Genomic DNA, 26,354 nt, shown 5'->3' with positions numbered 1-26,354 from the left:
CCCAATCTGCTTACAAAATCCCCCCTTGAGATATTTCACTCTTCAGTCCTGAGGGGTACTGGACTGAAGGTAAGTCTTCTGTAATTGCTTCCTGCTGAGAATGGATGTTTTAGTCTTCCTAGTTAGAGGAGTGAAAATCTCTTGCTGCTAGAGCTAGGTAGGTTTTGGGGTCCACCAAAGTAGTGTCTGAACCTTGCTTGAATAGCATTATTCTAGCAGGTGTAGAAGAGGCACAGTGGGAGAGACAGTTAACAGCAACTTTGCAACATCATTAGCACAGACTTGAGCCAAGAGCCCCCTAAACCAAACCATTTTTCTAATATTTTCCCTAAACTGGGAAGGGGATCATTCAGAGACGAGATTTGGTTTTTCATGTGCATCGTAAGTTGAGTTATATTAGAAGACTTATCAGGTATTAAAAACAGCATTTGGTATATATTATAGCATAAGTTCCTCCTTGAGAGACTGTTAAAATATCAAGGGCCATGCAGTTTTGTAGGACCGCTTTTTCATCATAGAAACTTTTTTTTTTTTTTTTGTGGTACGCAGGCCTCTCACTGTTGTGGCCTCTCCCATTGCAGAGCACAGGCTCTGGACGTGCAGGCTCAGCGGCCATGGCTCACGGGCCCAGCCGCTTCGCGGCATGTGGGATCTTCCCGGACCGGGGCAGGAACCCGCGTCCCCTGCATCAGCAGGTGGACTCTCAACCACTGCGCCACCAGGGAAGCCCCATAGAAACTTCTGAGTTCATTAGACTGACAGCCTGATTACTGTTGTTAAGGCTTGCTGGGTAAATTTTGTTAAAGCCTCTATGTGAGTGATGATGACGTCCTCTGTCTGTTTGATTTCTTTCTTCTTCTTCTTTTTTTTTTTTTTTTTTTTTGGCCACACCATGCAGCTTGCAGAATCTTAGTTCCTTGACCAGGGATTGAACCCCAGGCCCACTGCAGTGAAAGCTGAAAGCACCAAGTCCTAACCACTGGACCACCAGGGAATTCCCCTCTATGTTTGATTTCTAAAAGCATCCTCTCCTCAATGGCCAAAGCAGATGTACAGTGCATGTTCTGCAGGCCACAAAACAGGCCATTCTGGTCAGTAAAGTTTAAGTTAAACCATGTATAAGCCAGCATGACTTGCCCATATCTCAATATGAAGATTTTTTTTCATCATTTCCCCTCTTGACTGAAAGTCTTTCAATAGACAAAAATATTTGTCCCTTGATGCCAGGGTGGTTGATGCCTGCCCTGGGTTCATCATGTCCCTTGGTGCTAAGCCTCCTTTTTGTTAATATATAGATATTCTTCTAGTTATCCACATTGGGGGAAGTTAATCAATATTGTGAACAGGCTCAGAGGTATGTTAATGGGGAAACATTTTGTAGGTTATATATACATTTATCCATTATACCAGATTGTAACACAAACATTGTACATGTGCTTATAGCAGTAGACTTAAAGCAAGCAGTGATACATGTCATGAGTAGTTACACTCTGTGATAACTTCACTAGATAATTTTCTTTTCCTCCTGAACATCAGGGCAAACATATGGCTAACACAATAACATTCAATTTTGATAGGGCCTTGACATGGGGCATCTGATCTTCTTCTAAAGATACATTGTTGTGATAAGCTTCAGAAACAAACTTAGAGTGTCTTTTTAGCAATTCATTTAAAATTTACAATTATGTAATGTAACAATAAGTAGCTATCTGGGAGGTGAGTCTCAGGCAGTAAATACAGACCTCAATTAACAAAACTTGATTTTAGTATCCACTGAAACATAATTTTTCTCTACAATTACCCTCATTTTTAGCAAATATAGCCAAATTAAGACTAATTTGCAAAATAAGTCTGATTAATTGATTACTTAGGCTCTTCTAAGTTGGCTCGGCTGGAGCTTTTCATAAGGAATCTCAATTGAACTTTTGAAAGGTCTCTTAAAGCCAGGAAAGCCATGCCATGGGCCTGTCACAGATTTCACATGAAATATCTATAGATTTGAGTGAATTCCGCCCTTTTCAAGGTCCCCCAAATACCTTGAGGTTCCTGTACCTTTTAGGTGGTGGCCTTCTTTATTTACCTGATAATGCTGCTGGGAACTTAAGAATTTCTAATTTTTGGAGGGATCAGGTAGAAAGAAAAAGACAAATGTTCCTGGTTTACTTCCAAAGGTATAATTTACCAAATTGCTGTTAGTCATAATTAGCTTGAGCGGAAGGGTTTCTTTATATCTGGAAAACACAGATTAAAGCCAGTAACATTTTAGACAAAAACAATAAAAATTATAACCATATTCATTAGTTCACTCAATAGCTAATCCTTTGTTAACAGTTTTATGAAGCCATCAGGTTTTCATTAAGATTCTTTAATTTCTTACCCAGTTCAGTGGTATGATCAGAAATTTATCAGAGACCTATACTTATCAAAACATCCTTCCTAAGAATCTTCTTGAAGATGAAGCACTTTTGCAGAACATCAGAGTAGAACAATAACTGTCTGTAAATGACAAGACTTAAAAAGGCGTGATTGGGCTTCCCTGGTGGCGCAGTGGTTGAGAGTCCGCCTGCCGATGCAGGGGACACGGGTTCGTGCCCCGGTCCGGGAAGATCCCACCTGCCGCTGAGCGGCTGGGCCCGTGAGCCATGGCCGCTGAGCCTGCGCGTCTGGAGCCTGTGCTCTGCAACGGGAGAGGCCACAACAGTGAGAGGCCTGCATACCGCAAAAAAAAAAAAAAAGGCGTGATTAACACCTGATTACAATGTAATTGACAAAGAATGTTGGTTACTGCTGTGACATACAACATTTTAAGATAATACCTAGAATTACGACAGATAACATTATATACCAGGACATATCCAAATTTTATATAATTTCTAGAGTGTCTATATTAATAATATATTAATAACATTTATCCCTACAGTATAACCTGAGAAAGCTTGTCACTCATTTGACAGTGCTTCCCATGTAATTTAACATACCAAATAATCCTAGTTAATTTAATATCTCTCTCTGAGGTGCTTCAGGGGTCCTCTGAAGCATCATAGTTAGCTGGAGGTCAAAAGAACTTCAGTTAGAATTTGATATTTGGGGGACTTCCCTGGTGGTCCACTGGTTAAGACTTTGCACTTCCACTGCAGGGGGCACAGGTTCAGTCCCTGGTTGGGGAACTAAGATCTCATAAACTGTGTGGCATGGCCAAAATTTTTTTTAAAAAGAATATGATATTTGGGAATTTTGTCAAAAATATCAAAAGGTGGGGTGGAGTCAAGATGGAATACTAGGAGGATGCAGAATTTGCATCTCCTCACAACTAGGGCACCTACCAGGCACCAGTGGGAGACCACAGACACCTAAGGGGACAGGAGGAACCTCCAGCGACCGGGTAGTACATGGGGTGTGAGGGGAGTGAAGGTGGGGGGAGAAGTGGAGGTGGGATGGGACTGGCGCCCCTGAGGGGTGGCTGGGGGAGGGGAAGGGATCCCACGCCCAAAGGGGGAAATTGGGGGACCACTGGGAGGGCAGAGGATCAAAAGGGAACGTGGCCACACTTCCCCTGCCCACTTGGGCCCCCAGGAGCCTGCTGAGAGCTGGGGCCTGATCCTCTGCCCACCGAGGCCCCCTCCTGCTGCGGGTCCTGAGGGAGTGGGAGGGAGGGAAGGGGGAACAAAAGTAAAGGCCGGACCTCCTGGACCGGCATCCCTGAGGGGCAGCTGGGGGAGGGAAGGAATTCCTACAGCCAGCGGGACCTACCCACGGTTAGGGGTCCAGTGACGACGGGGGAGACCCTGGGTGAGATGATGGGTGAGGGGTGCAAAGGACTGGAAGGGAACGTGGCCAGTGCTTTCCCTGTCCACTTAGGCATCACACCACGTGCTCCTGGGCCGAATGCTCTGCCCTCGGAGCCTCCCTCCTGCTGCACAGAGTCCAGGCCCCGCCCCTACACCCCCACCCAGGGCCCCATCTCTACACTCGGAGACATATGCGCACTCCAACTGCGCTAAGCGTGAAACCCACCCACACACCCTCACTCAGGGCCCTACTGCCAAACTCCGGAACCCCACACTCCAGAGGACCTCCTTTCCAGGTGCTGCCTCTCCCCTTCTGCGCAGGTCCTAAGCAGAGGCCCTGCCCCACATTCAAACGTCACCCCGCCACCTGCTTAAGTCCCGCCTCACCCTAAACCCCGCCCCTGCCTAAGTTCCACCCCCCCATCCCCGCCTAAACTCCACCCCCATAGCCAAGGCTTTTTTTTTTCTTTTCTTTTTTCCTTTTTTAGATTGGATTTTGTTTTACCTTGTTGATTCATTGTTGTTGATTCTTTTATATTTTTATTTTTCCTAATCTTTTATTTTTCTGATTTTATTTTATTCTTTATACTTTATTAGTGATCCCTCCTTTTGGTTTGTTCTCCCCCCCCCCCCCTTTTCTGTTTTCTTTTTTCTGTTGTGGTTTTATTTTACCTTGTTGCAGTTGTTTCAATTATAGTTTTATTTTTCCTAATTATTTTTTATCTTTCTAATATTTTGTTTTTTATTCTTTGATATTGTACTGCTCCTTTTTTTCTTTGTTCCTTTTTTTTTAACTGTGCCATGAAGCTTGTGGGATCTTGGTTCCCAAGCCTGAGGTCAGGATTGTCTGACAACCCCTCAGAGTCCAAGCTAACCTGGCCAGACTATCACCCAAAAACTGGGTTTGCCTCTTGGAGGGTGTCAGGTCAAAAGCCACAACAAAACCAAAGACCAGGAGAAGGAAGGATTTATTACTTGGAGCAAGGAGAACACTGAGGTTCTTTCCCAAAGCAGTATCTTCCTGAACAGCAAAATTAGGGAATTTTTAAGCTAAGCATACATGCATATTCATGAATGGGCTTAGGTGGTAGGTAGAGTCCAAGCTTTAGATGATTGAAGTCATGAGGGTCAGAAAAAGTCAACCCTATCATCCTTTAGATTCCAGTTGATCTGGTGGTTGAGCACCTGAGGGGGCATTTAAATTTTGCGAAATAGCTCAAGATGGTGCTTCAGGCTAGCCTTTACCATTGAAATAGAACTGGGAGTCTTTACAATTTGTTATCTTTGCTATTGTTACTTCTTTTGCCTAAGTTTGTCCTTTTGTTCTCTTAAGATCATTATTACTGAGACCTGTTCAAGGACAAGTACTGTTGCCAGGCTCAGATAACAAAATGGCTTAGGCCAAAAATGGCTTCTCTTATGTCAAGAAAGCCATGCCTGGTTCTCTTTCAACAGGGATCCCCTACCCTATCTGCTTACTGGACAAGATTAACTGCACAGTTCTTGAGTCATTCCTCCTCCCCTGTTGAGATGGGGACAGAAGCTGATTTGTTGGGTGAATGCCACTCACTTCTTCAAAGGGACACTCCAGATCAAGATGTCTGGAGTAGCCTCTGAGTCTGATAAGTGAGCTGAGGTGCATGGACCTGACAACTCAGGCACCAAGAGGGATTCTCCTATGCCCTTGCCTGCAGGACCCCAGCAACATAGAGCTGGGAGAACCCAAAGGGGCTAGGCGAGATGTCCCTGCGTGGTTGCCAAAATTTTTACCAAAAAACTGTATTGACCTCTTGGTGGGGGTCAAGCCAACAGATACAGCCAAGCCAAAGATCAGGAGAAGGAAGGATTTGTTACTTGCAGCAAGTAAGGAGAACACTGGGGATCTTTCCCAAAGCAGTGTCTCCCTGAACAGCAAAATTGGCAAAGTTTTTGTTGTTGTTGTTGTTTGTTTGTTTTAATATTTATTTATTTTGGCTGTATCGGGTCTTAGTTGCAGCATGCGGGATCTTTGCTGTGGCATGCAGGATCTTTCGTTGCAGCATGCAGGCTCCTCATTGAGGCACGTGGGCTTCTCTCTAGTTGTGGTGTGCGGGCTCTAGAGCATGCAGGCTTAGTTGCCCTGCAGCATACGGGAATCTTAGTTCCCTGACCAAGGATCAAACCTGCATCCCCTGCATTGGAAGGCAGATTCTTAACCACTGGACCACCAGGAAAGTCCCAAAATTGGTGACGTTTTAAGCTGAGGGTACATGCATATTCATTCATGAAGGGGCTTGAGCAGAGAATTCAGCATACAGTTGGGGATTGACAGAGTCCAAGCTTTAGTTGATTGAAGTCACCAGGGTCAGAAAAGGTCAACAGCATCATCCCTTAGGTTTCAGTTGATCTGGTGGTTGAGTGCTCCAGGGAGGTTTAAATTCTACAAAACAGCCCAAGAAAGTGCTTCAGGCTAATCTTTACCATTGAAGCAGAACTGGGAGTCTTTACAACTGATATATTACCTTTGCTATTGTTACTTCTCTTGCCTGATAACAGTCATTTGCTCCTGCATTCTTTTGTTCCCTTAAGATCATTAATTACTGAGACCAGTTCAAGGACAAGCATTGTGTCCAGACTTAGATCACAAAGTGGCTTAGGCCAAAAATGGCTTCTCTTATGTCAAGAGGAGCCATACTTGGCTGTCTTTCTCCGGGGACCCCTTACCCTATCTGCTTACAACACTAGACATCAAAAATGAAAATATAATGTGAAAAAAATCCATATTTATTTACAGATAAAATGATTCATGCATTGATAACAAAGAAGGAGCAATATGATTGCTTTATGGTAGCCTAGTGTAATTGATACTATTGCTTCACTGTAACTTAGCATATACCCACATGAATGGTTATACCATTTTTATGGCATACAGTATTACAGTCATATTCATACTACAGTATTAGAAACATTGTTATTTTTTTTAAAAAACCACATACCCGTGATGATAGGCAGATATGCAGTTTCTCCAGTTACAAGAGAGAGACAGAGAGACAGAGAGAGAGGGAGGGAGAGAGAGGCATAGTATATGGTCATGTAATTCTTTGAAAGCAAATTTATGAAACAGTAAGAAAACTAAAATTAATTTCGTATTAAATATCACTCACTTCATGCTTACGTATGGATAGGCTATCTACTTCAAGTCTTGCACAGGATGTTCTATATGTATATTTTTGGATATTTATTGAAAAAAAATCTGCATGTTAAGTGGACCCATGCAGTTCAAGCCCATGTTGTTCAAGGGGCAAATGTACAGAACACATACTATAATTTACCAACATGACTTAATCCTTCTTTGATAACTCAGAAGGCCCTCCAGGATCACACATTTCTTCAAGCTTATTATTACGTGTTTTATCTCTGGGGATGTTTAATATAGGCCAAGTGACGAAAGCAGAATTCTGTAATGACTGGAAGACAGAACTTGATGTCCACTGACTCATTCCAATTCTAAGTCTATGTGCGTGTGTCTTAAAGTCAAATATAGAAGTGATCCCATTTATTACTACCTAAAAGAAACACCACATCACAGTGCAATTGTTTATGAAAATAGGTTACAAATAAGGAGTGTTAACCAGCTTCTGATTATAAACCTTAACCAGGGCAAGGAATGTATCTTAGAGATTTTTGAAAAGGTAGGCTATCATTAATTAGTACCATTAATATGTTATTACCAGCGGCCTCCCCCGCCCCCGTCGGCCGGGGTGCTCTAGATGCTGCACGGAGACCCCCCTGCGCCCCTGCGAACATGGCGCTGGAGCGTGCGGGCCGCGGTCTGCAGCCTGCGTGCGCGCCATCTCTGCGCCCAACGCGCCTTGCTCCCCGCTGCCTTGGGTACTGCGGGCGGGCGCCCTCGGGGCAATGCGCCCCGGCCATAAATTCACAAACATGAATAGGTAACAACAGAAAACAGTGTTGGAATAGTGCGAATCAGCAATTTTGCATAGGAAGCTTTGGGAGATGTTGTTTACTGTAGTCTGCCTGAAGTTGGGACAAAATTGAACAAATGAGGAATTTGGTACTTTGGAAATTGTGAAAGCTGCTAGTGAACTCTATTCTCTTATCAAGAGAAGTAACTAAAATTAATGAAACTCTAGCAGAAAATCCAGGACTTGTCAACAGATCTTGTTATGAAGATGGTTGGCTGATCAAGATGACACTCAGAAAGCAGAAACTAACACACCATTGTAAAGCAATTATACTCCAATAAAGATGTAAAAAAAAAAAAAAAAAAGATGACACACAGTAACCCTTCAGAACTAGATGAACTAATGAGTGAAGAAGCATATGAGAAATATATAAAATCTATTGAGGAGTGAAAATGGAACCTCTAAATATACTAGTGTGAAACAAACAAAAATATGTTATTACCATTATTTTATTAAAGCCTAATCATCAGATTATAATCTACTAATTAATGCAAACGTATTTATCATTATGTGCCTGATATATGCCAAACCCTGTGTTAGTCATTAGGGATACAATGTAAATATAATTCATGCCCTCCAGAAATTTAAGTAATTCACCTTTAAAACCATTTTATTGTGCAGATCATTTTACAGAACTTTAGATGTCACTGTAAGAAATTAGCCTGGGAGTGATGGGACTGTCTAACACATCCTGTAACTCACTCAAAATATAGAATAATAGAAAACAAAGAACGCGAATGTTAGCTTAATTACTTAACATTCGCCTTTTTTTTCTGAAAAACACAGCATCCAGAATGTTCCTTTAAGGATCTAGTCTTTTGCACTTTCAGAATTCTGGGTGAATTTGCTTCTGCACATAAAATGATTTTCATTTCAGTTAGTACAATACCTGTCAGTCCCCCAGGACTTGAGGGTAAAGCCCCAGGCAGGAAGGGAACAGCCATCACATTGCCCCCAGCCCTTGGCTGGCCTTTCTTTGGGTGTGATGGTGACAGAGGCAGCATGAGGGAGCCCTGCCCTGGGAGTCGGGAGAAACCAGGAGGCAGACAGGTGCTCTCAGTCCAGTGTGTCAGGCACTCTGCTAACGGATGCCGCCTTGCTTCTGGACAGCTTCTTGTAAACATGCTGATTCTCATCGTGACAGGAGGACTTTACAGCTTAGATCTTCATGTCTAAAACGAAGGGTTGAGGTTACATCAGAGTTTCCCAAATTAAATTCCGCAAAACACAGGTCCCATAAGACGTTTCTTCAAAAAGCAGCCTGGGGCAGCAGTGTTGGAAAAGCTGCCCACCACACCCAGTGGTGGAGAGTCACAAGGCACAGCAGCATATGAAGGGTTCGGAGAAGCTGTACCTTCAAAACACTTTGATAGCAGCATTTCTCAAACGAGTTTGACCATGAAACCCTCTCTTCTAGTTTCACCTACTAACATCTGCTGATTCACTTAGTATCCTGAGGTACAAACTTTGGAAACATTAGAATGAACGATCTCTTAAACGCACTGATTTTATAGCATCTTAAAGCAGAAAATAGTCTTAGACATCAGAGGGTCATGAGGTTAAGATCTCATAGCTAGTCAATGGCCAAACTAGGTCCCTTTCAGTTGCCAATTTTTCACATTCTATGTGCTAACAATCGCAGTGAATGAAATTTTACTGTGAGGAAGTTTAGAAAAAGCATCAGTAATTGAAATCTACAGATAACCTTAAAGCTCCAGGGTTTCCACTTTTGGTAAAACTCTGTTGTTTGAAGTTACTCCTGATGAAGCAAAACTAATGGTGTATGTCCATAGGCTGGTGGAGATGCTACTGAGCAGAGAATTATCCACAATTCAAGAAGCTAATGAGAATGGGGGAAAGAGAAACAAATGGCACTGAGTCCAAAGCCAAGGTAATTAGCTCCTGGGTGACTAAGAGTAAATTATCTTTTTTTTTGATACTGAGCTCAAGGAGATCCTTGGCTTTTTTTTTTAAGTACTGAGTCATATATTCCTTTGGTGTCAGAACTAAGAAAAGAGAACCGATGCTTGCTACACTGACCTCAATGTCCTGCGCTCTGGTAGTGTCTCCTTAATGCCAACTCAGAAAAGCCTCACACATCACTTCACAATGGTCTTTGCCTCTACTTAAAAGGACAAATTTTAGGCTTCAATTTCTTTTCATGCCATTTGCTTGAAAAGAATTCTTTAAGTTGGTGGCTAAGTAAACAACAGTATTCTCCTAGCAGTGAATTGGCTGTCCCACAATCCCAACTGTAGTATAGCCTAACCCCAAAGTAATTAAAGAATCAAGTGATTTGCATTCTTTGTCTATAAAACTACTCTCGAGTAGCAGATGGCAAACACAAATGATTTGCTCTAGAGACATATGGAAACCTCTCTGTTTCGTAAAAGCCTCAATGAATATTAAACGCCGAGTGATGTCACTCACTGCAGAAATAAAATGTTGTGATAATCCCCAAAACAGGCCTAATTAGGCCATACAGCTACTTGAGTTTCAGAAAGTAATAGGAGGGAAATTACTATGTGATTGGGATTTCATTAACAGTTCTTCTTAATCTGAATATTCATCCTGGCCCCAAAGAATTACCTATTCAGCCTTATTTCTTCAGCATTCTATTAGATTGTACCATAATTTATAATTGTAAATCTTAAAAATGAGTAATCAAAGAGATCTGCTTGATTTCATGTTAACTCTTCAGTTCTGCCTGAACAGCAAGAGCAAAAATTTCAGGAGAGATAGGGTGTTTTATCACAGGTTTGGGAGCATTCACCGTGCTCCCTGATAAACTCCGTTTTATAAGCCCTTGCTGCTGTTAAATTGGTGGTGGGAGTGAAATCTGTGTTTAAGGTTATTCAGGAAATGATTATCCATATTAAGCAGGAATTGGAGGCAGGAATCTGATTGAATATGGCTCAAAATACAAAGGAGAATTTCATTTTTCTCTTCATCCTGTAGATTGGCAATCCAATAAGTTGTTGGCAACCCAGTAACTTGTTCTCGTCACAGAAAGGACTGAAACTTTGCACTCCTTGGAAAGAGAGAAGTACTGATAACTGAGTCATAGGGTGAACTGAATGCTTTTTAGAATAAGGAACTAGGTGTCTTGGGCTCCTTTCCAGCCCCACACTCTGCCTGGCCTCCAAGGCCTCCTAGGCCTGTTGATGAATCTCCTCAATTCACTAGGGTGTTTAGTTGGCCTTGGAGACCGAAGTCTGTAAGACCAGAACCCCTAAGGCAGATCTCAGGATATCTGTTAGGAGCTTGGGTTCAAGAGCCAAAGGATTTTATAGACAGAAATGGATTCTCTAGTCCAGCCTCTTTCATTTTACAAATGAGGAAACTGAGGCACAGAAGGGTGGTTGTCCTTCTTTTAGGTCACAGAGCTAATTAGGGGCAGAGCTAGGAACGGAACCCAGGTCACCTGATGCTTTGTCCAATCTTCCTTCCATTAAAAAATCCCTGGACAGGCTTGTCAGGGCCTGATAGAGAATTTAGAAAGTTCAAGGCTATCAAAGTGTTTAACCTTACCTGGTTGCTGAAGTGGGGTAGAAAAGGGACCAGGTGTCTAAGTGCCTGTGTTAATTCTAGCTTTGGACCACCCATCGCCTCCTCAAGGAAACAGTATTTCTCTCTTGCCTCTTCTTTCCAGTTCAACATCAATCCATCTGTTTAAGAGAAAGACAAGTCAGAATTTTCCTGGATTCAGCCCCATGACCTCTCCAGAAATTTCAACATAACTGAACACGATATGAATATCTATATGCATTTGACACTGAAACAGGTTGTAGTTTTCATTGGTTGCTTCTACAGCATTGTTGCCTCCTGTCTTCTCTATTTCTAACAGGATCCTGTGATTTAGGGTGAGTTTGACCCCGTATTCAGCTCGAATGACTTAAGCCAGTTGGCTTACGCCATTCTCTTGGACCCTAGGATTGGTTCACGGAAGGGCAGTCAGGGCCCATGGAACTGAATTCTAGGGTATTTATTTGAACTCCTGAGAAAGAGGATTCTTTACATTCTGCTCTCTTTGAATCTAGGTGTCCCAGGAGTTTCAGCAAGACATTTTGCAAGCACATGAGGCTGGTCTGTTGAAATCAGTGTTGCTTTGAGGAAGCATTGCTAAGAAACCAAGAGAGAGAAACCAGGTCCTGGGCATGTCATTTGAGCTGCTGGATCACTCACCTGTCGCTAGTTCTAGATCTGATTATTTTAGTATATGATTAAGTAAATATTTTTATTATTTGGCATTTAGTATTCTATTATTTACTGCCACACGTATCTCAATACCTCTTATGATGCTGATTGTGAGTTTCATAACATCTTGACTTTGCCATTGGATCAAAGTCCATTTTAAAGTTGGTTCCAAAAGGCTTTCTTTAATCACTCATTCTAACAAGAAACTCTACCCAAAGCACATAGTACTTACTGTGTATGTGCCTTATTTGACACAAAATCCTACGTAGCGATGCCCAGGCTAATGAAAGGAATGAATTTCACTAACATATTTTATTGTCAAAAACTTTATTATTAGAGAAAGAAATAATACAAGTGTATTAGAATAGATTCCTTCCAATCCACCCTATAGTAGAGTAAATTTCATGTAGCCATTTTTTGGTATTATCATGTCATTTTTATTTAATTTTTACATTCAGTGGAGATATGCAAAATATTTAACAATCAGTTTGGCATAAGCACTTGACCAATCAGATTGGATGTCTGACCAATCCGAATTAAAAGCCAACCAATCAGAACAGACACCTGACCCATCAGAATAGATGAAGTGTGTGTCTGCCACGTATCTGCCTCCCATTTATCATTGAACTTTTCACTTGTGGGATCTCCCCTCAATTACCTGGGAAGCAAACTGAGGGCAGGGACCACATGACAGATACCTTTGCATCCTCCAGGTAGGCCTTGCTGAGCTGGTTTCACAGTGTGAGCTTGTTTGAGTAGACATTATTCAACCAATGATTGCTCAGGAAACATCAGTGGGTGGAAAGAGTACAGTGTGTCCCTCTCTGATGAAGATAATTGTAGAATTATCCCACTGGATTATCACTAAACAAATAGCATGGTTTGGGATGACAGACAGTTGATAAGAGAAATTGGTATTTTTGAGGAGTTATCATTCAATATGGTCTTGACAAGCTAGAGAAATAATATATAATCACACTGATTTTTTAAACACAACAATAAATAGTATACTTACAAAATGAATAACATATAAATAGAAGGTAAAGTACAACCAGAAAGGTATTGGTGAGGCTAAAAATACCTAGGTCTTATAGCAAATAATAAACTGAAGGTGTCCCAGATGTTTTATAAATACCTACACTGGGGACTTCCCTGGTGGTCCAGTGGTTAAGACTCCGTGCTTCCATTGCAGGGGGCACAGGTTCTTTCCCTGGTCAGGGAACTAAGATCCCGCATGCCATGCGGTGTGGGAAAAAAACAACAACAACCTAGACTTCTGGCATGATAGTCAGATGTTCATTCATTCGTTCAACAACTGAGTACCTACTATGTGTAAGGCATCATTCTAGGCATGCTGGCGACACAGAAATCAGCAATGTCCCTTTCCTCAAAAGGCTCAAGTTTTAAGGGAGAAGACAAAGAAGTACACAAACTTTAGATAACAGAGAGAGAACTTATTCGATGACTGAGTCATCAGTCATTGAAAATAATCACCATGAAGGACATCTCTGTAGCCTACCAGGACAGCTGTGCTCAACAGATGGCAGAGGACCAGAACCCAAGGGTGGTTGGACAGAAGCATCAGCACTGATGGGTACAGACTGACAACCAGAGGTTGCTTTGTCCCTAATTTTTCAGGACCATGTAAGCACCTGGATTCTTGTAGGATACAGTTAAGGGGAGGACAAGTCTCAATAATGTTTGGTACCAGTTTTGCCAGCCCTTGAGGAGTAGGGGTCTCAGCCAAGTTTAATTTCACTTAAGCAATTAAGAAAGGTGACATTTCTCACATTCAAGTGTCATGGAACAATTTAAACCAGTTAAGGAATGCTTGAATTAATTTGAAAATTTGCCTAGAGAACACACAGACCCTCAAGAATGTGTTTGTAGATTCTTGGGGGTTAAAGACCCCCAGGATGAATAAACTACTGTAAGAAGTGAATAATGGCTCTTGCAATTGTGCAACATGGCAGTCCTGCTTGCTACCATGAGAAAAGCCAGACTGAGGACAAAGTAACCATATAGAGGAGGGCAGCAACAAGATAATACAGGAAAATGAACTACATTCTGATCAACCAGCCTGAAGCTCACGAAGACCTCACATCAGCGAGAACTCCTTTCATCATCATCACCCCACCTTCCTAGAAGATTCACGGGTAAGAACTCAGTTTGACCTAGCCTGGCCATATGCCCACCTCTGTGGCTGAAGGAATAAAGTACCATGATTCACAGCCCCCAGAGGGGGAGGAGTGGCTGCCCCAAAGCAGGAGGAACAGAGTACTGGCCTGACAAAAACCACAGAGGGTAAACTCCTTGGACAGCTAGATTCCTGTTAAGTCAAGCTGCCATGTACATGTTAAACTTATCAAAGGCTTCAATAAACATTTACAGAATTAAATTGAAAGTGCTGGTCTGCTTAGTATCTGCAGTGACATAGCATTTTAAGGGTGGGTTTGGGCAACTGGCAAAAAAGTATTGATGCGGTTTTCTCAGCACATAGTAACGTGCCACTGGTAGAAAGAAAAGAAAGTGGCAGCCAGCAATCTGTGATCTGTGGGACCCTTAGGTCTACAAATACACTTATTGTCCAGTCTTTCGAGCAAAGTGCCTTGATTCAATAATAGTTACTACCACCCAAATCTGATCTCTAAGTAACATGTTGTTATACAAAATATGAAAATTCATAATTCACAAAAGGAAAAAAATTGGATTCTTCTTGAAGTAGTGTCAGTATATCAAAATGCTTGAATGGTTCAACAGTGGTATAAAGACTGATCAGCTAGAAAGTCCCAAATGTTATACACACTTGCTAATAGAGAAAAGCCAGGGAAGTGAAAACAAGACAAAAAAATTTTTAATTCCCATCAGTTAACAAAATTCCCCTAAGGAAACTTAGGGACTTTAAGATTCCTAACCCTAGCTTCTCTTATGAACTTAAGTTCTTTGCCACATCAGCGTGTTCTTATGCATACAGAGAGAGAATGCCAGTAGTTGCATGCAGGTGGTGGAACTAAAAGTTACTTTAATCAGTACACGTTTTACAGAAGAAAGAGGATTCCAGTGGTCTTTGAAGATTTTTTTCACTTCTTTTCCAAATGAAGAGGAAGGTGCTGTCTACGTTTGTTCAGCCCTGGCTGAGGCCAAGTTCACAGACTTGCCCAAGAACTGTCTGGGACAAGGAGGCTCAGCCTGTGCCAGAGGACAGAATCCCTCCTCATTAGGGGATAGAAACTGTGACTCTGACCTTCTTAGAGATCTGTTCCCATCAAGTGGACTCTAGAAATTAGACATTAGATTAGCAGCAACCCTCTGGGTACTGTAAGAAGTGTGAGTTAATGACACATTTTATCTTTTTTTTTTTTTCACAATAGAAGGTGAAAGCAGCTCCTAGGCCCAACTGAATTTTCTCGTCTTTCTTGTCTCGCAACAAGACGAAGAATGGAATATCACTGGCATTGAACATAAAGTCACAAGGCACACAAGATATGTTTTAGAAAAACCTGCTATCTTGTTCAACTAACTGTCCAAGTTTTCTCCTTAGTCTACTAATGGTTGAGTCCACTGGTTCCCTTAATAACCTTCTCTAACCTTCCAAAAGGTGTTTCCTTAGACCTAAGAACCATAGACTGTGGTTCTCATATGCTTTGGCCTCAGGAACCCTTAATCCTCTTAAAAATTATTGAGGACTCTAAAAAGCTTTTGTTGGTATTTGACATGTTAGAAATTACAAGGGAGAAGAGATGAGAGACAGAGAGCCCTGAATGGATAGAGCTTCTGGTCCCAGACCTCCTTAGCTATTCGCTTGCCCTTCTGCTTTACCTGAGCCATTAAATCCCCCTTTCATGAGAGCGTGATATGGTTGGGTTTCTGCCCCTAGCGACTGAAAGAGGCCTGAATCATACATCCACAAAACAAAGAATCATCTAAGGCAAGAAATAAAGGATTAAATTGAGTATAACAGAATGCTGCTTTTCCCCCATTTGTTATCCATAAAAGTGAGAGCCTACAGAGGGTTGAAGAAGGTAAGCATCACCACTAACATTTTTCTACATTGCCTTAAGGATTTCAGAGTGCTTTCACATTCAGTATTTCACTTAATTTTTCCTACAACTTTATGAAACAACTTGTTTTATACCCATTTTACAGATCAGAAAACTGAGGTTCAGAAAGCCTATGTGCTATTAAGCAGCTGAGCCAAGACAAAATCCAAATCTTATCCTCCAGATTCCCACGGTCATAGTTCCTGCTTCGCATGAATGCTTGCAGTTTTATAGGGCACAGGCCTGCAGCACAAGCCTTGAAAATTTCAATTCCCAGACTTTTTGTCCATCTTCCTGCGGGAGGAGATGAGCGGTCTGCATAGCAGATCCTCTAAAATACCCACTGTATTTCGCTCTGCTCTGGAGGCGTGAAGAAGAGAACAGGAGTGGGGTTCAAGTGAGAACCGCAATCATTCTTTTCGAGCTCCGTAACTGACGGGCTGCGGGAGGGGGCTCAGACGTGGTGCTGGGCAGCAGCTGGAGGAGAAGCCAGGTAAGGCACTCTGCAGATAATCCACAGCCTGCGCCAGGGCAGCGAGAAGGAAAGAAAGCATCTCAGCTGCGGGTCGCGGTGGAAGAGATGCGGGATCGGCTGGACTCAGATTCCGAGGTCCTGGATTTGAAAGGCACCAGCACACAAAGAAACGACGAAGTTAAGTTCCGGTGGTAGGAAACGCAGAGTTGGAAACCGGCCCTCCCTGCCTACCTCGAGTGGAAACGCCTAACCCCCGATCACCCAGCCCAGAGCGGCTCTTCTTTTATCCTTTGGGGCCGCGGGGACAGCCTGCCCCGGGCACGCCCGAAGCTCCTCAAAGGAACTACAAGCCCCACCAAACACTGGGGCGCGGGCGGTGATGACGAAGCCTCCGCGGATTGGCCATGCGGGGCGGGGCGCGCAGGCCTTCTTTGAGGAAGGGGGCGGGGAGAGGGGCGGGGCGAGCGGCGGCGGCTCAGCGGGCACGCCCCCTCGCCCGCGGCCCCCTCCCCGCCTCTCTCCGCCGCTCCTCTCGCTCCGCGGTCAGAGGGCCGGAGCGAGAAGATGGCGAAGACGTATGATTATCTGTTCAAGCTGCTGCTGATCGGCGACTCGGGGGTGGGCAAGACCTGCCTCCTATTCCGCTTTTCCGAGGACGCCTTCAACACCACCTTCATCTCCACCATCGGTGAGGGAGGGGCCGCGGCCGGGGACGGGGAGTGAGAAACGGGGAGTGGGTGCGAGGGGGCCGGGAGAGAGGGGTGGGAGGGCTTGGGAGCCCCAGGGAAGGGACCCCGGGGACAGCAGGGCTGCGAGGGCAGTGGGAGAGGGTGAAGGCATGAGGGAGGGGGGGCCGGTGGGGACGTGAGGCTGGGGGGGCGGGCGGTTGAAAGGAGGAACTTGGGGGCAAAGGACGGGGAGGAGGAACCAGAAGAACAAGGACTAGGGGTGTTGAGAGGGTTGGGGGTGTGACAGGGAGGGGTCTTAGAGGGACAGAGTCGGGGGGACACAGGAAATCTCATGGAGAGAGAGAAGGGAATAGTGGGTGTGAAATGGATTAAAAGAGAGGAAAGAGGAAGGAAATGTGAAGGGGGAAATGAAGGGTTGGGGGAATGGGAATGGGAGGTCCGTGAAGTAAAGGACAGAGGACACAAGGGACAAGAGAAGTGAGAACCCGGGAATCCGGAAGGAGTTCGGAGGAATGAGTGATCAGGAGGTAAGGGATGAGGGGCACTGGCTACAAGAAGTCTGGTCATAGATATCATGGGAGGGGGCAGAAGAAAATTGCAGGTAGAAGATGAGTTCAGGGAGCCAGAGGATGGAATGAGGATACTTGGTGGAGAAAGTAAAGGAGAGCTGGCTGTGAAATAGAAAGGAAAAAGGGAAGCAGAATATACAGTAGAGAGGTTGAGCAGAGAAGAGAGAAGATGGGATAGGGAGAGGAAATGGAAAGTAGGACTTTCTCCAGTAACTGGGAGCACTGGTTACCATTTCCTCTCTCTTGACTCCCTTTGGATCAAGTGCAGGAGAAAGAGCAAAAAGTGACTAATAATGAGATACGGTGTATGGAGCATTAAATTGTTCTGTGAGTGTTAAGGGGTGTTAAGAGGATGGGTGACTTTGGGAATGGTGTGGTCAGGAAAATGTGGTTCATTCCTTTACTATCTCCTGTGCCACAGCACTTCTCAATTTTTAAAGTTCTTAGCCTTGAAGGTTTAATAATCCTCAACTGGGGAATTGATCTTACATTCTGCCTGCCTCCCTGTATATTTTCCTTTGGTTTTAATTATTACTTGCTAAACGAATCACAACATGCAATATACCCCTCAGTTACTTTCAATTGATTCTGATTTTTCTGGTCTTGGCTGGGAGCTGTCCTTCCTACTTTTGGAAGACTCTGGTCAGGTAACAAGATCTCTAAACGTAAACCTAAAGAAGAGCAAATCAGAGCTGGTTTTAAGCTGCCTGTACAAGTGATCTTAACATCATTTCCCTTGTTAAATAGCTGCTGTTAATTAAGGCCCTTAAGAATCTTAGCTCTTGGTTGTCTGGATAATGTCATGGCTTCTCATAGCGGCTCACTTAAGCATCTTTCAAATGGTTCTTACAGCATATTTCGCCATGAATTGCTGGGATTATTAGGGGGCTAGTGCTATGGTAATGAGTTATGTTTTAAGGATAGTTTATCATTTATAAAAGAAGAATATTGGGGTGTAGAGCACTCTTCAGCCAAGCACTAGGAAAGGCTATGGTTTGTTTGTTCTGGCGTCTTTCATATGGATTGAGTGGTCTGAAACCTCCTGGGTGTTATGAAGTCTGGGCTTAGGGAAGTTTGAGTTGCAAGTTCTTGGCAGTCATTCTTGAGTGGGACTTTTTCTCTTCGGAGGAAGCAGATTTTAAATGTCATGTCTCAAGTATATTCCTAAGAGATTTGATGGGAGCTGTTGCGGCAACCAAAAGGCATTAATTTTTGATGCTGGTACTCATTTCAAAACCCCATAACCCTTTTTCATTGTTGAATGCACACTGCAGTCCAGATGGTAAAGGACGGTTTCTAACAAGTCGAGTGGGTTGCCTTTTGTCCGTTCTATGAGTGACCCTCCCAGAAGTATTCCCCTGCATCGAAAGTGACTGAATCTCACTGATGCTGTTTCCATTAAGCTCCTTTTTTGCTTGTTTGTAATAGTTTTATTAGTTTCCTCTTTTTTGGTCTTAATTTTTGCCCCACCTTTTCTGTGAGGGTGCCTGCTTCCTTTTACAATAGTAGCTTTGAAAAGTTACCTTTCATTCTGAAGGAGTACAATCTTTCTTCCGTGGATTTTTAAATTTTTTTTTTTAATGATTGAAATTTCGTTTTGTGGAGGGTTGCAGCTATTAAGGCAGGAAAACAAGTGTCCTGAAAGAGCTTAGAACTGGAGGTAGACGTTAAATGGGGTGAATCTCACGTGTCATGTTGTCCTTTGTATTTTCCGTGGGGTGGATGTGGTAAAGAGAGGCTCTGAGCTTTGTCTTCAGTTGACATGGAGGAGGGGAAATCCCATTCAGCCCCAGAGCTCTGACAGGAAGTGGTGGCCCACTGCCTTCAAACAGCACAAAAACTGTACATACGTACAACCTAATGCTTTGGAGTTGAAGTTAAGCTAGGAAAATAAGGTGAATGTTAACATCATTCTAGTGAAAAGTTCCACACACACCGATCACAAACATAGGCTTGGAGCGTCCACATCTCTGGCAGCAATATCTACCCCCCTCCAGCCATCACCCCTGTTTCCAGGTGATCTGAGGCTGCTGAGGGGAGAGTTGGTGGTCCATCTCCTCCCAGTCATAATTATTTCTTGAGGCACCTCAGTGTGGAAGTTTCCAGGGCTTTTCTGACTGCCACATCATTGCTGACAAAACTTGATAAGTTCTACGTCCCAGGAATTGTCCATTCCTTAATGGGCATTTCTTAATACATGGGGTTTGTGTGTGTGTGTGTGTGTGTGTGTGTGTGTGTGTGTGTGTGTTGGGAGATATGTATGGATGCCTGTTTCTTCCCATGGAGATACATTTACAGTCTTAATTTTGCTTCGTTAAAATTTAAGTAGTTTTAAAAAAGGACATCTGCCACCTCTAGACACTGTTTTGATAGGGGTTCTGCATTCATGAAAGGAAGGAGGCAATCAGTCATTTTGATTACAGAAACAGTTGTCGCACAGATGCTTTCTTCTTTCATGTATCTAAGGTTCTGGTATCTTCTCTGATGTCCCAGCTCCCCTCATTTCCTTTCTGCTCTTGGGGGTGGTAGAGGGTACAGATTTTTCAACTGACCTGTTGGGACTCTTTTCGTATATCAGTCAGATAATATTTAACTTTTGAGTAGGGATGTTTTATCCATTTGAAGTTGTAGGCCCAGTGTCTAGGACCAACAACCAACTAGCATTTCAGTTCAAACGAAAAACTCAAGAACTGAAAAAAAAAATTTTGATTGACTCCCCAAGCCCCTTACATGATCATTAATAACGATTAATTAAATGTATGTAAAATGTAGCATTAAGACAACTAGGAAACGGTAATACAGTAGCTCTGAATTATATTTCCTATGGGATGTGGGTACATTTTAATATTGATGCGAGGGTCATATCGATGTCTTGGAATGACCTGTACCGAACAAGGTGCTGGGAGAACAGAAAGAGAAAACCCAGCCCTGTCCTCTAACAGGACAGTCTAAGCTTCCTCCCTTAACTGTCTCTCCCCTGCCCTGCCCCCTTCTTCCTGTTAGGGTATTTCCTGAGTGGTTTTATTATTTAGTATAGTCATAGTTTGACAGCAGAGTCTTAGAAATTATCTACCTTATGCCCATGGCCCAGTTTTATAAGTAAGAAAACTGAGCTTAGGTTGATACTGTCAAGATCACACAGCTGATTGTAGAAGAGCCTCTAGTGAAACCCCAGATTCAAGTCTGGATCACTTTTCACGACTGAGCTGCTGCTATTTCTGATCAGTATGATCACCACCATAAATTCAAGTCACCATCTTTTCCAGGGAGGAATTCGATTTTGCACGTTTGCTTTTATGTGAGGAAAGTTAAGGTGTTCCCATTTGGAGTAGCTGTATCACTTTAGGGAAACAGTAAATGCTAATACAACTCAGAGTCCTATAGGAGTTTATATGGGCTAACTCGGCACGTTGTAACTGTCCTTTGCCCTTTCTATGTCTGTAGTTTCACGTTAAGAGATCAAAGTATCCTGCCATTAAAATTCCTTCCATGTGCAAAATAACTAATGACGTCATATTAATGTGTGCTGATAATTGTTGCAGCCTAGTGCCTAACATGTTATTCCCTAACATTTTTATTCCTTAACATTTTTTTCTTGGATTCACTTACTTTCGTTTAGGGGTTGGCAAACTATCGCCCACAGGCCAAATGTGGCCTGCGGCCTGCAGCCTGTTTTTGTGCAGTCCACAAGGGAAGAATGTTTTTTACATTTTTAAAGGGTTATTAAAAAGTAACACAAAACAAAGAATATGCAACAGACACCATATATGTCCCACAAAGCTTAAAAATATTTACTAACTGTTCCTTTACAGAAAGAGTTTGCTGACCCCAGCTTAAAATTAAAAACTGTTTTTGGTTGGTAGCAATTCAAAGTTTTTATCAAGACTGATTGACTGAAAAACAAACTTTGTCGTATTTACATTTTTATCCAAGATGATATCAACATTTGGCTGAGTATAATCCAGATACGTAGTGCAAGTAGATTTTAATTTTCATAGTTGTTTTCCATGGTTTCAACCTCTCAAACAAAAATATGTAAGGGACAGGCAACTTCAAATTGAACATTTTGTACATAAAGCCTTATTTTAATGTCACTGTGTTTTTTTTTTCCTCTTGTGAGTGTCAGTATTTTATTTTGGCGTGAAGACGGGAAGCTGGAAGATACACTGTATTTAAAATTTTCTTGGTTCCCCCTCACATTGTGGAAACCCCCTCCCCCCAGAGCTAATCTGTTCAAATACTTAAAAATTACAGCAGCAAAACAAAAGCACAGAAAAAAGAAAACCGGATAGAGAAGGTAGCCAGGCCAGTAGTGTCACTTGGTCTGGACGACTGAGGTGCTGGACAGGAGCTTCTGTTTCTGTTTTTTCTTTTCTTCCTCCTTTCTCTTCAGAGAGGGGATCTGGAGTAGCTGGCATGTCCAGTTTCGTGAATGCTGCTTCAATAGCTTGGCTGAAGGAATTCTGGAAACTGGGCACAGGAACACTGTCTGCGTTATCACTCTCCCCATCGCTGTCCACAGTGGCAGGAGGACCTAAGCTGTTTTCATCTTTCTTTGGAGCAGTTTTGGGCCACACATCTGCTTTTGCTTTTCCAATTCTCAGCATCTGGGCAAAGGAAGGGAAGGGAGAGTCTTCTTCCAGACTCCCAATGCAGAATGAAGAACTGCCCTGACCGGCGGTGGGTGACAGAGGGGTCCACAGAAAGTCTGCTTGGGAACCTGGACTTCTGCTAAGAGGAGAAAGGGAGAGAGCCCCATGGCCCTTTCTTTCAAAGCTGTCGATAGACTTCCCATCTAGGTGATAGCTTTGAAAAGAACACTGTTTCAGGATTTTAATACTTGATCATAAAGGGTTAAACTCATCTCCTCAGTTAGTGTTCTAGCGAATGCAAAATGCCATTCCACAAATCAACGATGGGAGTGGGAAACTGAGTCTTGGAGACAGACCTAGATGTGTCTTAAGAATAAGCGTATTTTAACAAAGAGCTTCACCAGCTGTTCTGCATGGCAGCAAACCAGGGAGGAGGTTCTCTTGGCAACAGCATCAAGATTGTTTGGATCCTCTAAGAAAAGCTGGAGAGAGATAGGTTTGGATATTGTCTTAGAGGAAAATGTCTGGTCTTTGAAGACAAGGAAAAATTTAGCAGTTGATATTTTAGTGGAATCTGATAACTGAACCTGGAAGGAACCATGGAACCAGAAGTGGGAGACCAGGGAGCTGCCGACATGGCCTGAGGACATGGCTGGCTCTAGGTCAGATCTGCCTGCCTGCACACAGGACCGTTCTGGAGACCAGCACTCTGGTGTGTGTTAGAATGACTACGTGGGAAAATTCGGCAGGAAAGAGTTTTCATAGCAGGATGAGAAGAGGGTGGGAGTGGGGAATGGGGAAGTAACTGTTAGCTGGTGAGTAATATCATGGAACATAACATAATATGGATCTTCTGAAATTTAAGTAGCCGATGTAGCGGCTTGGTTCATGTTTGGTGTTAGGGAGATTGCATGGTCAATTAAGAGCAATAGGTCTGGGGTCTGATCAGGGTTCATGTCCTGACATCTGCCGTTCCTTCATCTCTGGCCTTTAGTGAGTCAGTTGTCCTTCTAGGGCCTTCGTTCCTTTATCTGTACTAGAGTATACTAATACTATACCAACTTTTCAGCGTTGATGTGAGTTCCCTAGGGCAGGAATCAAATCTTATTCACCTTTTAAGTCTCCAAGGCCAATCAATTGGATGAATGAATTATGAAAGCACTATATGAGCTATAAAGCATTGCTTAAATTTTAGTTGTTATCTTTCATAATATTCTAGATAACTAGACGATGTCTGAGGCAAGATTAAAAGTGCTTAATTTGAATTCTTAATACAAGAATGGTATTTCCCCCACTGTAAAATGCTGTCTTTCTATAATCAGTTTTAAAGGGATATTTTAGACTCTGAAAGATATTTCACTTGTCTTTCGGTCTCCATAATAAACTGTTTAACACCCTGCTTCCAACCCCCCACTAACATAAATACCAAATAGAAAATGAGTGAAATCACTGGGTTTGCTTTAGAAGAGCCATTTCAGCTTTGTCTTTGCCCATTAGCTTCAAACAATGCAACAGATGCCTATTAACAGTTTCATGCCCGGTTTTAATTAGCAGATGGAGCTATGTTTGTGTCTGTGTTCTGCCCAGCACTGTTTGAGTGACAGGGTAGTGAGTGGTTTGGAATTGGGCTGGGCGTTTGGGTTGAATAAAGCCAAATTCTATTTTTAAAAAGATGAATATAAACATTTATTATATAGAACCGCTTGTGTATCTCAGTGAAACAGCATAGTGTCTAGAGTAAAACTAATGTTTGCAGTTATGTTTTCTGCTCTTATTATCCTTTAGAAATTACATAATATGGAAAAATACGTTTTTATGACTTAAATGAAGGTTTTTGGGTAGTCTTGAAACTATCATGTAGTGGCTTTCTCTGAAGATCTGTTTCAGTATTTTGGTATAGCGGGTTGAGGACTATGCAAAGCTGGGATGAAATGGACTTCAGCATGAATGTCGATGCTGATGGGTTGGTAGCTGCCTCCCAGCATGCTGTGTTGTATAGAGTTCTGAGGTCCTGTCTGAGCTCAGCAAGACCGAGGGCTGTGAAAGATTCCTGATGTGGGCCATGGGCAATTGACGGAGAGAGTGGATGGCAACATCCTACATATTTGCTATCTATTTTCTTTTTCTTTTCTTTCTTTTCTTTCTTTTTTTTGGCTGTGTCAGTCTCAGTCGCGGCACACGGGATCTTCGTTGAGGCATGCGGGATCTTTCACGAGGCATGCAGGATCTTTTGTTGCAGCGCTCTGGCTTCTCTCTAGTTGTGGTGCACGGGCTTAGTTGCCCTGCAACATGTGGGATCTTAGTTCCCTGACCAGGGATCGAACCCGTGTCCCCTGCGTTGGAAGGCAGATTCTTTACCACTGGACCACCAGGGAAGTCCCTGCTGCCTGTTTTCTAAAGTGAATATGTAGTATCTGCTGTCCAGTGTGTCATGGTTAAATTTCAGTATTAAAACATTATCTGTCAATGACTATTACATATATATATATATATATATATATATATATATATGTTTTTTTTAAATAAATTTATTTATTTTGGGCTGCATTGGGTCTTTGTTGTGGTGCATGGGCTTCTTATTGGGGTGGCTTCTCTTGTTGCGGAGCACCAGCTCTAGGCATGCGGGCTTCAGTAGTTGTGGCACACGGGCTCAGTAGTTGTGGCTCGTGGGCTCTAGAGCGTGGGCTGTAGAGCACAGGCTCAGTAGTTGTGGCGCACGGGCTTAGTTGCTCTGCAGCATGTGGGATCTTCCCGGACCAGTGTCCCCTGCACTGGCAGGTGTATTCTTAACCACTGAGCCACCAGGGAAGTCCTTATTGGATACATTGTGTCTGGAGATGTGTCCTTTTCCTGTGTTCAGTTTTGACTTTTGGGATTTTCCTTATTTTGCGTTGAATTATTAAGAACCTTAAAGGAAGTAGGTGCCTGATTGTCCTTAGAGGAAGAAATGTCTGCACTGCTTTTTTTTTTAAAGTTACTTAGTTACTTAGGACTTCCTTAGGGAAGCCACATAAAGTGATGGAAACAACTTGGAACCAGTTCTTGCAGCACTGTGACAAAGTATTTTCTTGCTGTCTTGCCTGTAGCATTCAGCATCAATTTAATTAGGCACTTTGGTATTTACCTGTTGCTGAAACTTTGGACATTTTCCAAGGAGCTCTCATCTTCCTCAGCCCAGAATTTTAATTCTTGGCTCCCAGGAGAAAGTGCGAAAGCTCTGCATGTCCTCATGTTCATCAGATTAGGTTTGCTGTCACTAAGACAGGCTGGATGACAGTGCTGCTTGCAGTCCCATGAGGCATTGCAGATTTCAGAGCACTTAGCAGAAGCTCGGTTAGGTATGGAATCCCACCTCATCATGATAAAAACCAACCACAAAGTCGTCAAGCAGTATGTCGTGTTTCACGGCTTCCTGCTGGCAAAGTTGGGACTGGCGTGACTTCCCCACATCATGTCGTAATTTTTGAGGGAAGAACTTGGCAGTAATTCGTTTAATAATTCATAGATATTTTCCTGATGTATAAAGTAGAAGGGCAGTCTCTAAAATGTATGATCAACTTTTGACCTGAAATATAGGGTGGTCTACTTAAAAGTTGAATTATAAGAGTTCATTTCTTATGACTGTATGCAATATTTGTTTAGCTGGAATAGGTATCGCAAAATAGTTTAATCTCATGCAAATCTCATACACGAAATCCATTACGAAAAAAATAGTTTGCATTGTGAGATGTCAGTGACTAACCCTACTGTAATTTGTTGCTTATGAATTTGGATGGGATAGCTGTTTATGTTTTTCAACAAGGAATTTTTTTTCTTAAGGTCTCTGAATAAAATCTTGAGATGGCATGGAAAACAATTCTTTATTGAGAGTTAACTGTTCCATTTTTGGACCGATTCAGACCACTTTCTCATTTCACTCTCCATTAACACCTCACCCCTATCAGGGTTTGGGGAGAGGGGATTGGATTGGGAAGAGAACAATGAAAACAGCATTCCACCCTCCTCCTGTATCAGTTTCTTTGACTACTTGTTCAGTCTC

The 26,354-nt window shown here is 42.8% G+C and overlaps 2 protein-coding genes across 2 annotated transcripts in view; both read left to right on the top strand.

Moving 5' to 3' along the window:
* The window catches only part of LACTB (lactamase beta), a 62,515-nt gene extending 49,877 nt beyond the window's left edge, over nt 1-12,638 (top strand). The window contains exon 15 of the mRNA XM_069540474.1: nt 11,794-12,638. The gene's annotated coding sequence lies outside the window, so the exon portion shown is untranslated. The remainder of the gene's footprint in view (nt 1-11,793) is intronic.
* Nucleotides 12,639-17,000: 4,362 nt separating this feature from the next.
* The window catches only part of RAB8B (RAB8B, member RAS oncogene family), a 66,839-nt gene continuing 57,485 nt past the window's right edge, over nt 17,001-26,354 (top strand). Inside the window, exon 1 of the mRNA XM_060005829.1 lies at nt 17,001-17,153. Within this exon, the coding sequence (XP_059861812.1) occupies nt 17,030-17,153 (124 nt within the window). The 5' untranslated portion in view covers nt 17,001-17,029. The remainder of the gene's footprint in view (nt 17,154-26,354) is intronic.

This window comes from Delphinus delphis, chromosome 2, assembly GCF_949987515.2.
Source record: "Delphinus delphis chromosome 2, mDelDel1.2, whole genome shotgun sequence".
Lineage (NCBI taxonomy): Eukaryota > Metazoa > Chordata > Mammalia > Artiodactyla > Delphinidae > Delphinus > Delphinus delphis.
The sequence above is the reverse complement of the archived record's forward strand: the minus strand, read 5'-3'. Positions and strand labels throughout refer to the sequence as shown.